This window comes from Seriola dumerili, unplaced genomic scaffold (assembly GCF_002260705.1).
Source record: "Seriola dumerili isolate Sdu_G_001 unplaced genomic scaffold, Sdu_1.0 BDQW01000550.1, whole genome shotgun sequence".
Lineage (NCBI taxonomy): Eukaryota > Metazoa > Chordata > Actinopteri > Carangiformes > Carangidae > Seriola > Seriola dumerili.
Genome location: NW_019174805.1, coordinates 1,243,483 through 1,258,104, shown reverse-complemented (window position 1 = coordinate 1,258,104; position 14,622 = coordinate 1,243,483). Strand labels below are relative to the sequence as shown.

At 42.1% G+C, this 14,622-nt stretch overlaps 2 protein-coding genes across 2 annotated transcripts in view; both read right to left on the bottom strand.

Moving 5' to 3' along the window:
- Window positions 1-877, bottom strand: part of LOC111235941 (zinc finger protein RFP-like) — an 8,730-nt gene extending 7,853 nt beyond the window's left edge. The window contains exon 1 of the mRNA XM_022764517.1: window positions 787-877. The gene's annotated coding sequence lies outside the window, so the exon portion shown is untranslated. The remainder of the gene's footprint in view (window positions 1-786) is intronic.
- A 1,472-nt stretch (window positions 878-2,349) lies between these two features.
- Window positions 2,350-14,622, bottom strand: part of LOC111235939 (zinc finger protein RFP-like) — a 22,435-nt gene continuing 10,162 nt past the window's right edge. The window contains exon 3 of the mRNA XM_022764514.1: window positions 2,350-2,888. Coding sequence (XP_022620235.1) covers window positions 2,754-2,888 — 135 coding nt within the window. The 3' untranslated portion in view covers window positions 2,350-2,753. The remainder of the gene's footprint in view (window positions 2,889-14,622) is intronic.

Sequence of the window (14,622 nt, the reverse complement as noted above, 5' to 3'; positions counted from 1 at the left end):
GTCCTCTGCCTGGTTCCGACCTACCCTCTGCCTGGTACGGCTGCCTCATCCACAGCTTCATTCTGGGCCCTCGGATTTTCCCCAAGCCCCTCAAAGACTGCCATTCCCTTTTGAATTGAACTGTGTTTATTTACCTGCTTCTGCTAACAATAAAAGTCATTACCAATCATCGGTTCTAGTGCTGCTTTTGGGTCCAAACCTCACCCATTACAGTTTCATAATGAACCGAAAATATTTTACTATTTTAATTGGATAAAACCTTATTTCACTGTAGAGCGGGAGCAGCGCTTTGATTCACTCAACCATGATTGCTCTCTCTCTCTCTCTCTCTCCCTCCCTCTCTCTTTCTCTCTCTCTCCAAAACAACAACACATACCACATGGTCACTCAAGACACATGTGGGGACGTATTTTAAAGCCGGGTGTGAACTGAAGTGCTTAGAGCTGACTTATGATCGGATCACTGAAGACACATGTTAAGGATCTTCACAGACACTGAGCTCCTGTGAGTTTGAGACTATTTTCCAACCATTGGTGAAATCAGGGATTCAGCTTGGACAAAGAGGAGGAAGAGCAGGTACAGAGAGAGGATGATGAGACAGAGAAAAAAGAAACAGAAAGTTGAAATCTGGATAAGAAAAGAGGGAATTGTCACAGTTTCCCTCCACAACCCCACCCACGCACCGATTCAGTTTAAAATGACTCCTGGTTTCAACCTTGGGTGGGAACTTTTAAGGTTTGTGTCAACAGCAGTTGAAGCACAATAAATCTCATCAGCTGTACTCACCAGTGTTTGGATCCGACTCTGCTGTTTTGTTGAGAAAAACCTGATGGATTCAGTTTAGTTTTCCTTCAAAGAAAACAGACTTGTGTCAACTGCAGCTGTTGCTCAGTTATGATATGCGGTTATGACTCTACATTTTTTCTATTTATACACAGCGTGTCGTGTGACCTCCAGCTGCAGTTTGTGATAACCCCCACTAGAGGGCGTCCTCAGCTGTCACTTATTCTCGACCAACACAGCTTAAGTTTTCATATCACCTGTTGAAACACAACTGAACAAAAACTAGAACTTTACATTACATTAAATCATCTCACACCACATATAATCTGACATTAGATACACTGAAAAGGACTCAGTAAAAACAGTTGTAAGAACAGCACTTTGGGAGATATTACATGTACCCAGAGTGATATAATTAAATCAAGAGAAGCTTACAAAGTTGAATTGTGTGATGATACATGAAAACGTATATTTCTAAAGAGAGACAAAACAACTGAATCAACTGATGAACAACCCTCCCAGATTTCTCCATTTCATTTTAATTATTTCAATAAAATTACCATAATGTAAGAAAATACATTTAACTAAATTCTGTGGGATTCATAAAAGGAGATTTAGTCATTTGTACCAAAATCTAACACTTTTCATACATACAAAAAATGATGGTTTGACTTTCCCGCTCAGACATGTGATTTCTGTAAAAGCTTATTTTTTCACCACATTTTTAAGATAGTGAAGGTACTTTATATAAAAGAATAGACTACATTACAGGGGATCAGTTGTCACAGACTTCAGGCAAAAGATAGAAGCAATGGGCCATGTTATGAGAAAATGTAATGTAAAGAAAAACTTTCATGATTGGAAAAGTGGCACATTATAGCCATAAATAAACCATATCAATGTCTATTTGAAAGGTTCACTCTTCAGAGTCTGAGCTATGAGTGGGTCCCTGTGTCTGACACAATGTTAATGCCATTGATTTCACACAGTTCAGTTGATCTGAAGGAGGTGGTGGTGCGTCAAGAAATATAGCAATGTGCCAACAAAAGCAAGACAGAGGAAGACTGCTTCCTAGTTAACATGAATGTAAACATGCAGAATCTAAAATAATTACACAGTCGGATTTGCAAATGTTTTGAGAATGGTAATACATTCAACACAGTCTGTGTTCAAAGACACACCCAATGTTGTCTGAGGAGTAACACTCGATGTTCACTCAATGTAAATATAAGATGCATGCATTTGAAAAAAGCAAAAAGGATCTCAAACCACTCTCATTAACACAGGGACTAAAGAATGGGTGGAGTTCGTCACGGAACGGGCAGCCAGTAAAAGAGTAGATGGATGGACTATATCAGGATCCAGTATCACATCCACTGCATACTGCTGGACCCTCTTCAGCTGAGCCTCAAAAAACTTCTTCATCTGTTTACTGAGCATCTCCTCCAGCTGAATCACAGCTCTTGCCACAGTCCCCTTGTGTGACAGAGGACGGACATCAACTTTCAGCCAGTCCTTGGTGGGTGGAGCAGTGTTCAGGGATGAGAAGCTTTGGATCAGGTGGAGGTGATCTTCAGAGAGTGAGAGCTGCTCCACCTCACTGCTTCTCTTCTTCAGCTCAGAGATTTCCTGCTCCAGCTCTTTGATGAAGTCTTCAGCCTGTTTCTCTGTTCTGAATTAGCTGACCATATCTCCATCAAAGATTTTTCCATTGGGTTTTATTATTTTAAATAAAATTACCACAACATGAGACAAAAGCATTTGACTAAAATCTGTTGGATTCATGATGACTGTTATTCATTTCTTTGAGAATCCAACACTTTTTATACATAATACAATAAACATTTTGACTTTACCACCCAGATATGTAAAAGCTTCTCTTTTTGCCACGTTTTTTTTTCGTTATGTTTTAACACTTCAACATAGTGATTGTACACCATAGAAACAATTAGAGTACACTAGATCAATTATCACAGATTATTTGGAACGGAAAGGATCAAGGAGCGAGAGGGAATGCCATGTAGCAAAGGGTCTGGGCTGGATTTGAGCCCTAGTCGCTGCCTCAAGACCGGGTTGAACAATGTACCCCTCTGTACCCTAGCCGTGTGGATTTTAACACCATCAGTCTGACATGGACTGAAGAACGGGTAGAGTTTATCAGTGAAGGAGCAGCCAGTAAAGGAATAGATGAGAGCTGCAGTATCAGTGTCATAAAAGTAGACTAGGCCTTCCTCATAATCCACAAACACCCCCACATTCTGAGGCTTTGACTTTGGAGACAAATGGACTGGTGGGTCAGCAGCAGCAAAGTACCAACCTAAGTACTCCAAACTTACAGTCCAGAAACCATTGTTGGGGCTCAGTGGGATTTGTCTCTTCATGTTGGACTTGGTGGCCACTCCTAACGTCCACATAGATCGCCGTCTTACCTGAACCTCAAAGTAAAATCTTCCTGAAGTGAGGCTGTGATCTGACAAGATACATCTACAGTTGTCACCCTCCTTTACATGTTGTTCATCGTTAGATTGGGTGGGTGTGGGATGGACTATATCAGGATCCAGTATCACATCCACTGCATACTGCTGGACCTTCTTAAGCTCAGCCTCTAACACCTTCTTTATCTGTTTACTGAGCATCTGCTCCAGCTGAATCACAGATCTCCTTACAATCAACTCATATGATGGAGGACAGAAGCTGACCTCTGTCCAGTCCTTGGTGGGTGGAGCAGTGTTCAGGGATGAGAAGCTTTGGATCAGGTGGAGGTGATCTTCAGAGAGTGAGAGCTGCTCCACCTCACTGCTTCTCTTCTTCAGCTCAGAGATTTCCTGCTCCAGCTCTTTGATGAAGTCTTCAGCCTGTTTCTCTCTTGTTCTCTGCTTCTCTTTGATCGTCCTGATGAATTCAGCCTGGCCTCTCTCAACAGACTCCTTCAGAGCAGTGAAGACCTGAACACCTTCTGCTGTTTCTCTGTCTGCTCGTTCTTTACTGAGCTCCACTGAGCGTTTGATCTCCTGAAGCTTCAGTCGTCTCTTCTGGATCATCTGCTGAATTTCAGCCTCTGTCTCCTTCAGCTCAGCCTTCTTTCCTTCATATTCTTCTTTCAGAGGAACAACATCATGAGACTTGTGGTCTGAATAGGTGCAGAGCATGCAGACACACATCTGGTCGGTCTTACAGAACAGCTCCAGCAGTTTATCGTGATTCATACACACTCTGTCTTCCAGGTTCTCCACAGGGTCGATCAGCTCATGTCTTTTCAGGCCTGACATGGTCAGATGAGGCTCCAGGTGAGTCTCACAGAAGGAGGCCCGACAAACCAGGCAGGACTTCAGGGCGTTTAGTTTGGTTCCAGTGCAGACGTCACAGGGAACTTCTTCTGGTTTGGCAGCTTGTTGCTCTGAGCTGCTGCTGCTGGTTTCCTGTTGAACTGACTGTCTGAACTGAGCAGTCATCTCAGAGATGAAAGTGTTCACATCCAGCTCAAGTCTTGTGTTGTAAAGTCTTTTACAGGTGGGACACTGGCACTGGACATTAACATCCCAGTGTTCAGTGATGCATTTGTTACAGAAGTTGTGTCCACATGGTGTGGTGACTGGATCAGTGAACACATCCAGACAGATGGAGCACAGAAACTGATCCTCAGTCAGCAGACAGCTGGCAGCAGACATGTCGACACACTGTGAACAAAATGTGAACAAAAGAAAAATAAAGTTGTAATCTCAGATCTTTAAATGATTTTATTAATTATATCAAACTGTGATTAGTGGAAGCAGCTTTATCCTGAATTCTGTGTTCACACAACTGAGAACTAAATTTACTGAGAAAACGACACAATGCAAACACAAAGGGCACATGTCAATGAAATTATGACACAATCAGTGCTTACACAGATTGGTAGTGTACCTTTACTGCTAGAGATGCATTTTACGTCAACCAGCAATGAAAATAAGAGCAACCATTGCAACAGAGAGGAAGTAGTCTACAGCAAGGAGGAGTATGACTGAAAACAGGAAGCGTCCAAGGAAAGTTCCTGATGGTGAAACTCTACGTTCAGAGGAAGGATTACAGTCTGAAAAAGAAAGAGGTCGACAGCGAAGGACAAACCCGGGTCACCATTGGTGAGATCCGATCACTCAGACCACATTCGGAGGAGGTCTGGGCCACATGTGTCACATGCTTTTAGCAGTGTGGACACAAATGCATCCTGGGCAACATTAAAGGACCGCCCACTCTACTGACGTTCTCTGCCACAGTCTCATTAGTCTCGCCACAGTTTCATAATGAACTGAAAAGATTTTACTGAATCACTGAAGACACATGTTAATGCAGGTCTTAGCAGAGCCTCAGAAACGCCACGACCTGGATCACTGAGGATCTTCACAGACACTGAGCTCCTGTGAGTTTGAGACTATTTTCCAACCATTGGTGAAATCAGGGATTCAGCTTGGACAAAGAGGAGGAAGAGCAGGTACAGAGAGAGGACGATGACACAGAGAACAGAGAAACAGAAAGTTGAGATCTGGATAAGAAAAGAGGGAATTGTCACAGTTTCCCTCCACAGCCCCACCCACGCACCGATTCAGTTTAAAATGACTCCTGGTTTCAACCTTGGGTGGGAACTTTTAAGGTTTGTGTCAATAGCAATTGAAGCACAATAAATCTCATCAGCTGTACTCACCAGTGTTTGGATCCGACTGTGCTGTTTTGTTACGAAAAACCTGATGGATTCAGTTTAGTTTTTCTTGAAAGAAGAACAGATACTTGTCTCAACTGCAGCTCTCCTGATACTCAAACTAACTTTCACTAGACACTGAAGCTCTCCTTATCTGTCAGTGTTGCTCCACCTCAGTGCAGCTCTGTAGGTGAGGTTTTATTGACTCTTTATACCTTTGAAACAAGATGGATTCAAACTTTTGTTGATCTTTGTTACTGTAACTATAAACTGACGACATCCAACTCAAATGATTTTGTTTTTATTGGTGAAATAGTCGTGTGACTGCACATAAAAAACACACAGAAAACAAACATGGATGTTTGCATGAGAAGCAGTGATATGTATCCGTATTATAATGAAACGTAAGATATGGGGAATCCTCGGCTGATCTGGAAACCCTCTACTTCAAATCATGTTATGCATATACGTATACTGTATATATGTATACTTTCACTTTCATTTAAAGAAATGTAACATTGAAACTGTCCTTATCTTTTATTGCAGCTCTGTCAGCAAGATTTTATTCCCTCTTTGCAAGATTAATTTTTACTTTCCGTTGACCTTTGTTTCTGCCTGTTACAGTCTGTAGAACATAACAAAAGCATTCAGTGCAGGGGCGTCGAGTGGCACAGTGGGTTGAGCAGGCGCCCAGTATGTAGAGGCTACAGTCCTCGCTGCAGTCAGTCCCGGTTCGAATCTCGCATCGGACGGCCCTTCACTGCATGTCATTCCCCCTCTCTCTGCCTCCCCATTTCCTGTCTCTCTCTACTATGCTATCCAATAAAGGCATAAAAAGCCCCAAAAATATATACTTTAAAAGAGGTCAGTGCAAGAAAAGACAAAAATGACTTTATCTTTTCATCAACAGACTCCAAAATCCCCTTAAAAAAATTGGAAAGCTTTAAATCTTACTCTGCCCCCTACACTGAGAAAGGACTCAAAAAACCATCACTGGAATTATGTTTTATTTATTGGAGACAACATCAGAAAAAAAGCATTTTGGATTTTGTTTGAGAATCCAACACCTTTTACGTATACAAACATCAATAGTTTAAGTTCATTACCCAGAAATATAAGGATTTCAGCTAAATCTCTTTTCACCACATTCTTTTAATGTTTTAACAGTTTTTAATGCAGTGATTTTACTTTATAGAGACAACTAGACTGCACTACATAGGATCAGTTATCACAGATTATTTCCAACAGAAGGAGCAGAAGGAATATGATATAGAAAAGTGTTTAAAATAGCATAAAAAAGACGAATACCATCTTATCGGACGTCATATGACGCTGAATTTTTTTTTCTAATGAAATCTAATGTTTCTACTCGTTGTCATTGTTACAGAAACTGCTGATAATCACTCTGAACACAATAGGCACACAAGACCCTGGTGGGTTGAGGATTAGAAAAATACAGTGTTCAGTGGGACACATATTCTTTACAGGAGCCAAAATGATGTATCTCAGAAAAGAAAGACAAAATTTCACCTTTTATGCATTTCCCAGAGACAATAGACTAGAACATGATTGGCCATTTGCTCAACAAACAACATAATATTGACCAATGGGAAAAATCCTCTTTGACTGAGCAGGCACTAATGTAATGTATGCCACATTGGTAGATATACATGCTGGCATATTCAAACATCTGGAAGGCATTGTATTTTTCACATTCCTCAGTTACTCCAATTCCAGCAAATATAGGTAGAAGCTCTGTTCTGAAAAACCCATGGTAATATCAAAACGAATAATAAACCAAAGAATGAGTGATTACCAGTGATTCATAATTTTACTTTCATATTATTGAACACTTGATGTCCCTGGTGTGGATTCTAACACCATCATTCAGACAGGGACTGAAGAATGGGTGGAGTGTGTCAGTGAAGGAGCAGCCGGTAAATGAGTAGATGAGAGCTGCAGTATCAACGTCATGAAAGGAGACCAGACCCTCCTCATAATCCACAAACACCCCCACCTTCTCAGGCTGAGACTTCAGAGGGAGACAAACTGATGGGTCAGCCGGAGCAAAGTACCATCCTCGCTGCCTCAAACATAGAGTCCAGAAACCATTGTTGGGGCTCAGTGTGATTCGTCCCTTCATGTTGGATTTGGTGGTCACTCCTAAAGTCCACATAGACCACCTTCTAACCTGAACCTCAAAGTAAAATCTTCCGGAAGTGAAACCCTGCTTTGATAAGACACATCTACAGACCAAATCCTCATTTACCTTTTGTCTAGGATTAGACTGGGTGGGTGTGGGATGGACTATATCAGGATCCAGTATCACATCCACTGCATACTGCTGGACCCTCTTCAGCTCAGCCTCAAAAATGTTCTTTGTCTGTTTACTGAGCGTCTCCTCCAGCTGAATCACAGCTCTCACCACAGTCCCCTCATATGATGGAGGACAGAAGCTGACCTCTGTCCAGTCCTTGGTGGGCAGAGCAGTGTTCAGGGATGAGAAGCTTTGGATCAGGTGGAGGTGATCTTCAGAGAGTGAGAGCTGCTCCACCTCACTGCTTCTCTTCTTCAGCTCAGAGATTTCCTGCTCCAGCTCTTTGATGAAGTCTTCAGCCTGTTTCTCTGTTGTTCTCTGCTTCTCTTTGATCGTCCTGATGAATTCAGCCTGGCCTCTCTCAACAGACTCCTTCAGAGCAGTGAAGACCTGAACACCTTCTGCTGTTTCTCTGTCTGCTCGTTCTTTACTGAGCTCCACTGAGCGTTTGATCTCCTGAAGCTTCAGTCGTCTCTTCTGGATCATCTGCTGAATTTCAGCCTCTGTCTCCTTCAGCTCAGCCTTCTTTCCTTCATATTCTTCTTTCAGAGGAACAACATCATGAGACTTGTGGTCTGAATAGGTGCAGAGCGTGCAGACACACATCTGGTCGGTCTTACAGAACAGCTCCAGCAGTTTATCGTGATTCGTGCACATCCTGTCTTCCAGGTTCTCCACAGGGTCGATCAGCTGATGTCTTTTCAGGCCTGACATGGTCAGATGAGGCTCCAGGTGAGTCTCACAGTAGGAGGCCAGACAAACCAGGCAGGACTTCAGGGCCTTCAGTTTGGTTCCAGTGCAGACGTCACAGGGAACTTCTCCTGGTTTGGCAGCTTGTTGCTCTGAGCTGCTGCTGCTGGTTTCCTGTTGAACTGACTGTCTGAACTGAGCAGCCATCTCAGAGATGAAAGTGTTTACATGCAGCTCAGGTCTTGTGTTGTAAAGTCTTTTACAGATGGGACACTGGCACTGGACATTAACATCCCAGTGTTCAGTGATGCATTTGTTACAGAAGTTGTGTCCACATGGTGTGGTGACTGGATCAGTGAACACATCCAGACAGATGGAGCACAGAAACTGATCCTCAGTCAGCAGACAGCTGGCAGCAGACATGTCGACACACTGTGAACACAATGTGAACAAAAGAAAAATAAAGTTGTAATCTCAGAACTTTAGGTAATTTAATTATTATATTTAATTATATCAAACTGTGATTAGTGGAAGCAGCTTTATCCTGAATTCTGTGTTCACACAACTGAGAACTAAATTTACTGAGAAAACGGCACAATGCAAACACAAAGGGCACATGTCAATGAAATTGCGACACAATCAGTGCTTACACAGATTGGTAGTGTACCTTTACTGCTAGAGATGCATTTTACGTCAACCAGCAATGAAAATAAGAGCAACCATTGCAACAGAGAGGAAGTAGTCTACAGCAAGGAGGAGTATGACTGAAAACAGGAAGTGTCCAACAAAAGTTCCTGATGGTGAAACTCTACGTTCAGAGGAAGGATTACAGTCTGAAAAAGAAAGAGGTCGACAGCGAAGGACAAACCTGGGTTACCATTGGTGTGGCTTTTCCTCAGTGGAGAGCACTGAAAGAAGAGAAGGGACTGAGGACAGACATGAATATCCCCTCCATGCTATTGGCATTTGTAAAAGATTTTGAGCAGGTTATGTACTTATATCACCTACTCTAAATAATGGAGGGGGAGACAAGCGCCTGGTTGGATGCATCGACGCATTTGAGATCCGATCACTCAGACCACATTCGGAGGAGGTCTGGGCCACATGTGTCACATGCTTTTAGCAGTGTGGACACAAATGCATCCTGGGCCACATTAAAGGACCGGCCACTCTACTGACGTTCTCTGCCACAGTCTCATTAGTCCCCCCACAGTTTCATAATGAACCGAAAATATTTTACTGAATCACTGAAGACACATGTTAATGCAGGTCTGAGCAGAGCCTCAGAAACACCACGACCTGGATCACTGAGGATCTTCACAGACACTGAGCTCCTGTGAGTTTGAGACTATTTTCCAACCATTGGTGAAATCAGGGATTCAGCTTGGACAAAGAGGAGGAAGAGCAGGTACAGAGAGAGGACGATGACACAGAGAACAGAGAAACAGAAAGTTGAGATCTGGATAAGAAAAGAGGGAATTGTCACAGTTTCCCTCCACAGCCCCACCCACGCACCGATTCAGTTTAAAATGACTCCTGGTTTCAACCTTGGGTGGGAACTTTTAAGGTTTGTGTCAATAGCAATTGAAGCACAATAAATCTCATCAGCTGTACTCACCAGTGTTTGGATCCGACTGTGCTGTTTTGTTACGAAAAACCTGATGGATTCAGTTTAGTTTTTCTTGAAAGAAGAACAGATACTTGTCTCAACTGCAGCTCTCCTGATACTCAAACTAACTTTCACTAGACACTGAAGCTCTCCTTATCTGTCAGTGTTGCTCCACCTCAGTGCAGCTCTGTAGGTGAGGTTTTATTGACTCTTTATACCTTTGAAACAAGATGGATTCAAACTTTTGTTGATCTTTGTTACTGTAACTATAAACTGACGACATCCAACTCAAATGATTTTGTTTTTATTGGTGAAATAGTCGTGTGACTGCACATAAAAAACACACAGAAAACAAACATGGATGTTTGCATGAGAAGCAGTGATATGTATCCGTATTACAATGAAACGTAAGATATGGGGAATCCTCGGCTGATCTGGAAACCCTCTACTTCAAATCATGTTATGCATATACGTATACTGTATATATGTATACTTTCACTTTCATTTAAAGAAATGTAACGTTGAAACTGTCCTTATCTTTTATTGCAGCTCTGTCAGCAAGATTTTATTCCCTCTTTGCAACATTAATTTTTACTTTCCGTTGACCTTTGTTTCTGCCTGTTACAGTCTGTAGAACATAACAAAAGCATTCAGTGCAGGGGCGTCGAGTGGCGCAGTGGGTTGAGCATAATTTTACTTTCACGTTATTGGACACTCGATGTCCCTGGTGTGGATTTTAACACCATCATTCAGACAGGGACTGAAGAATGGGTGGAGTTTGTCAGTGAAGGAGCAGCTGGTAAAAGAGTAGATGAGAGCTGCAGTATCAACGTCATGAAAGGAGACCAGACCCTCCTAATAATCCACAAACACCCCAACCTTCTCAGGCTGAGATTTCAGAGGGAGAAGGACAGATGGGTCAGCTGGAGCAAAGTACACACCTCGCCGCTTCAAACATACAGTCTAGAAACCAGTCTTGGTGCTCAGTTTGATTCGTCCCTTCACGTTGGATTTGGTGGTCACTCCTAAAGTCCACATAGACCACGTGCTAACCTGAACCTCAAAGTAAAATCTTCCTGAAGTGAAACCCTGCTTTGTTAAGACACATCTACAGACCAAATCCTCCTTTACCTTTTGTCTAGGATTAGACTGGGTGGGTTTGGGATGGACTATATCAGGATCCAGTATCACATACACTGCATACTGCTGGACCCTCTTCAGTTCAGCCTCTAACACCTTCTTCATCTGTTTACTGAGCGTCTGCTCCAGCTGAATCACAGCTCTCACCACAGTCCCCTTGTGTGATGGAGAACGAACACTGACCTCTGACCTCTATATGTGAATTTTAGGATTAATGTTGGCTGTTTTCAATATAGAAATATTATCAACTGTACTGACCAGTGATTGGAAGAATCACTGCTGTGTTTATAAGAGAGGACTGATGAATTCAGTAAGTGGATTTTTTTTTAGCAAAATAGAGACATGTCTTATTGCAGTTCTCCTATTGATCAGACAAACACAGTTTTGACATGATGGATTCAGTTTAGTTTTCCTTCAGAGAGAAACAGAGAGTTGTCTCGACTGCAGCTCTGCTTTCGCTCAGACTAACTTCAACTTTCATTTCTGAAATGAGACATTGAAACTCTCCTCATATTTCAGTGTTGCTCCGCCTCTCAGTGCAGCTCTGTATGAGAGGTTTTATTGACTCTTTATCTTTGAAACTTGGTGAATATTTACTTTTTACTGATCTTTATATCTGCAATAGGAGTCTGATACAGTCTGTAGAACATACAACTATAAACCAACAACATAAGAAAAGAAAGAAATGAAACAACTTCATCTTTTTATCAACAGACTCCGACACCCTCTTTAGAAAGGCAGAAAGCTTTAAATCTGACTCTGACCCCTCCACTGAGAAAGAACTGAAAAGATCAAAGACTTCACTGGAATCATGTTTTATTTATTGGTGACATTTACATTCACTATATTTGTTACATTTACAAAGTTGAAACAGAAAAAAAGCAGCAAACATCAAAATCACTGCATTAAAACTCAGTTTATTAACTGTCTGATATGCAGTTATGACTCTGCAACTTTTTTCTATTTATACACAGCGTGTCCTCGTGTGACCTCCAGCTGCAGTTTGTGATAAACCCCACTAGAGGGCGTCCTCAGCTGTCACTTATTCTCTACCAACACAGCTTAGGTTTTCATATCACCTGTTGAAACACAACTGAACAAAAACTAGAACTTTACATTACATTAAATCATCTCACACCACATATAATCTGACATTAGATACACTGAAAAGGACTCAGTAAAAACAGTTGTAAGAACAGCACTTTGGGAGATATTACATGTACCCAGAGTGATATAATTAAATCAAGAGAAGCTTACAAAGTTGAATTGTGTGATGATACATGAAAACGTATATTTCTAAAGAGAGACAAAACAACTGAATCAACTGATGAACAACCCTCCCAGATTTCTCCATTTCATTTTATTTATTTCAATAAAATTACCATAATGTAAGAAAATACATTTAACTAAATTCTGTGGGATTCATAAAAGGAAATTTAGTCATTTGTACCAAAATCTAACACTTTTCATACATACAAAAAATGATGGTTTGACTTTCCCGCTCAGACATGTGATTTCTGTAAAAGCTTATTTTTTCACCACATTTTTAAGATAGTGAAGGTACTTTATATAAAAGAATAGACTACATTACAGGGGATCAGTTGTCACAGACTTCAGGCAAAAGGAAGAAGCAATGGACCATCTTATAAGAAAATGTAATGTAAAGAAAAACTTTCAGGATTGGAAAAGTGGCACATTATAGCCATAAATAAACCATATCAATGTCTATTTGAAAGGTTCACTCTTCAGAGTCTGAGCTATGAGTGGGTCCCTGTGTCTGACACAATGTTAATGCCATTGATTTCACACAGTTCAGTTGATCTGAAGGAGGTGGTGGTGCGTCAAGAAATATAGCAATGTGCCAACAAAAGCAAGACAGAGGAAGACTGCTTCCTAGTTAACATGAATGTAAACATGCAGAATCTAAAATAATTACACAGTCGGATTTGCAAATGTTTTGAGAATGGTAATACATTCAACACAGTCTGTGTTCAAAGACACACCCAATGTTGTCTGAGGAGTAACACTCGATGTTCACTCAATGTAAACATAAGCTGTGTCGATTCCAATTAAACCAAAAGGATCTTAAACCACTCTCATTATCACAGGGACTGAAGAATGGGTGGAGTTCATCACGGAATGGGCAGCCAGTAAAGGAATAGATAAGAGCTGCAGTATCAACGTCATAAAAGAAGACGAGACCCTCCTCATAATCCACAAACACCCCCACCTTCTCAGGCTGAGACTTCAGAGGGAGGCAAACTGATGGGTCAGTAGACACATGGTACCCACCTCGCTGTTTCAAAGATAGAGTCCAGAAACCATTGTTGGTGCTCAGTGTGATTCGTCCCTTCATGTTGGATTTGGTGGTCACTCCTAAAGTCCATGTAGACCACCTGCTAACCTCAACCTCAAAGTAAAATCTTCCTGAAGTGAAACCCTGCTTTGATAAGACACATCTACAGACACGACGCTCATTTACCTGCTGCTTATCATTAGACTGGGTGGGTTTGGGATGGACTATATCAGGATCCAGTATCACATCCACTGCATACTGCTGGACCCTCTTCAGCTGAGCCTCAAAAAACTTCTTCATCTGTTTACTGAGCGTCTGCTCCAGCTGAATCACAGACCTCCTTAAAATCAACTCATATGATGGAGGACAGAAGCTGACCTCCCTCCAGTCCTTGGTGGGTGGAGCAGTGTTCAGGGATGAGAAGCTTTGGATCAGGTGGAGGTGATCTTCAGAGAGTGAGAGCTGCTCCACCTCACTGCTTCTCTTCTTCAGCTCAGAGATTTCCTGCTCCAGCTCTTTGATGAAGTCTTCAGCCTGTTTCTCTGTTGTTCTCTGCTTCTCTTTGATCGTCCTGATGAATTCAGCCTGGCCTCTCTCAACAGACTCCTTCAGAGCAGTGAAGACCTGAACACCTTCTGCTGTTTCTCTGTCTGCTCGTTCTTTACTGAGCTCCACTGAGCGTTTGATCTCCTGAAGCTTCAGTCGTCTCTTCTGGATCATCTGCTGAATTTCAGCCTCTGTCTCCTTCAGCTCAGCCTTCTTTCCTTCATATTCTTCTTTCAGAGGAACAACATCATGAGCCTTGTGGTCTGAATAGGTGCAGAGCGCGTGGCAGACACACATCTGTCGGTCTTACAGAACAGCTCCAGCAGTTATCGTGATTCTACACACTCTGCGCCTTCCAGGTTCTCCACAGGGTCGATCAGCTGATGTCTTTTCAGGCCTGACATGGTCAGATGAGGCTCAGGTGAGTCTCACAGTAGGAGGCCAGACAAACCAGGCAGGACTTCAGGGCCTTCAGTTTTTGGTTCCAGTGCAGACGTCACAGGGAACTTCTCCTGGTTTGGCAGCTTGTTGCTCTGAGCTGCTGCTGCTGCTGGTTTCCTGTTGAACTG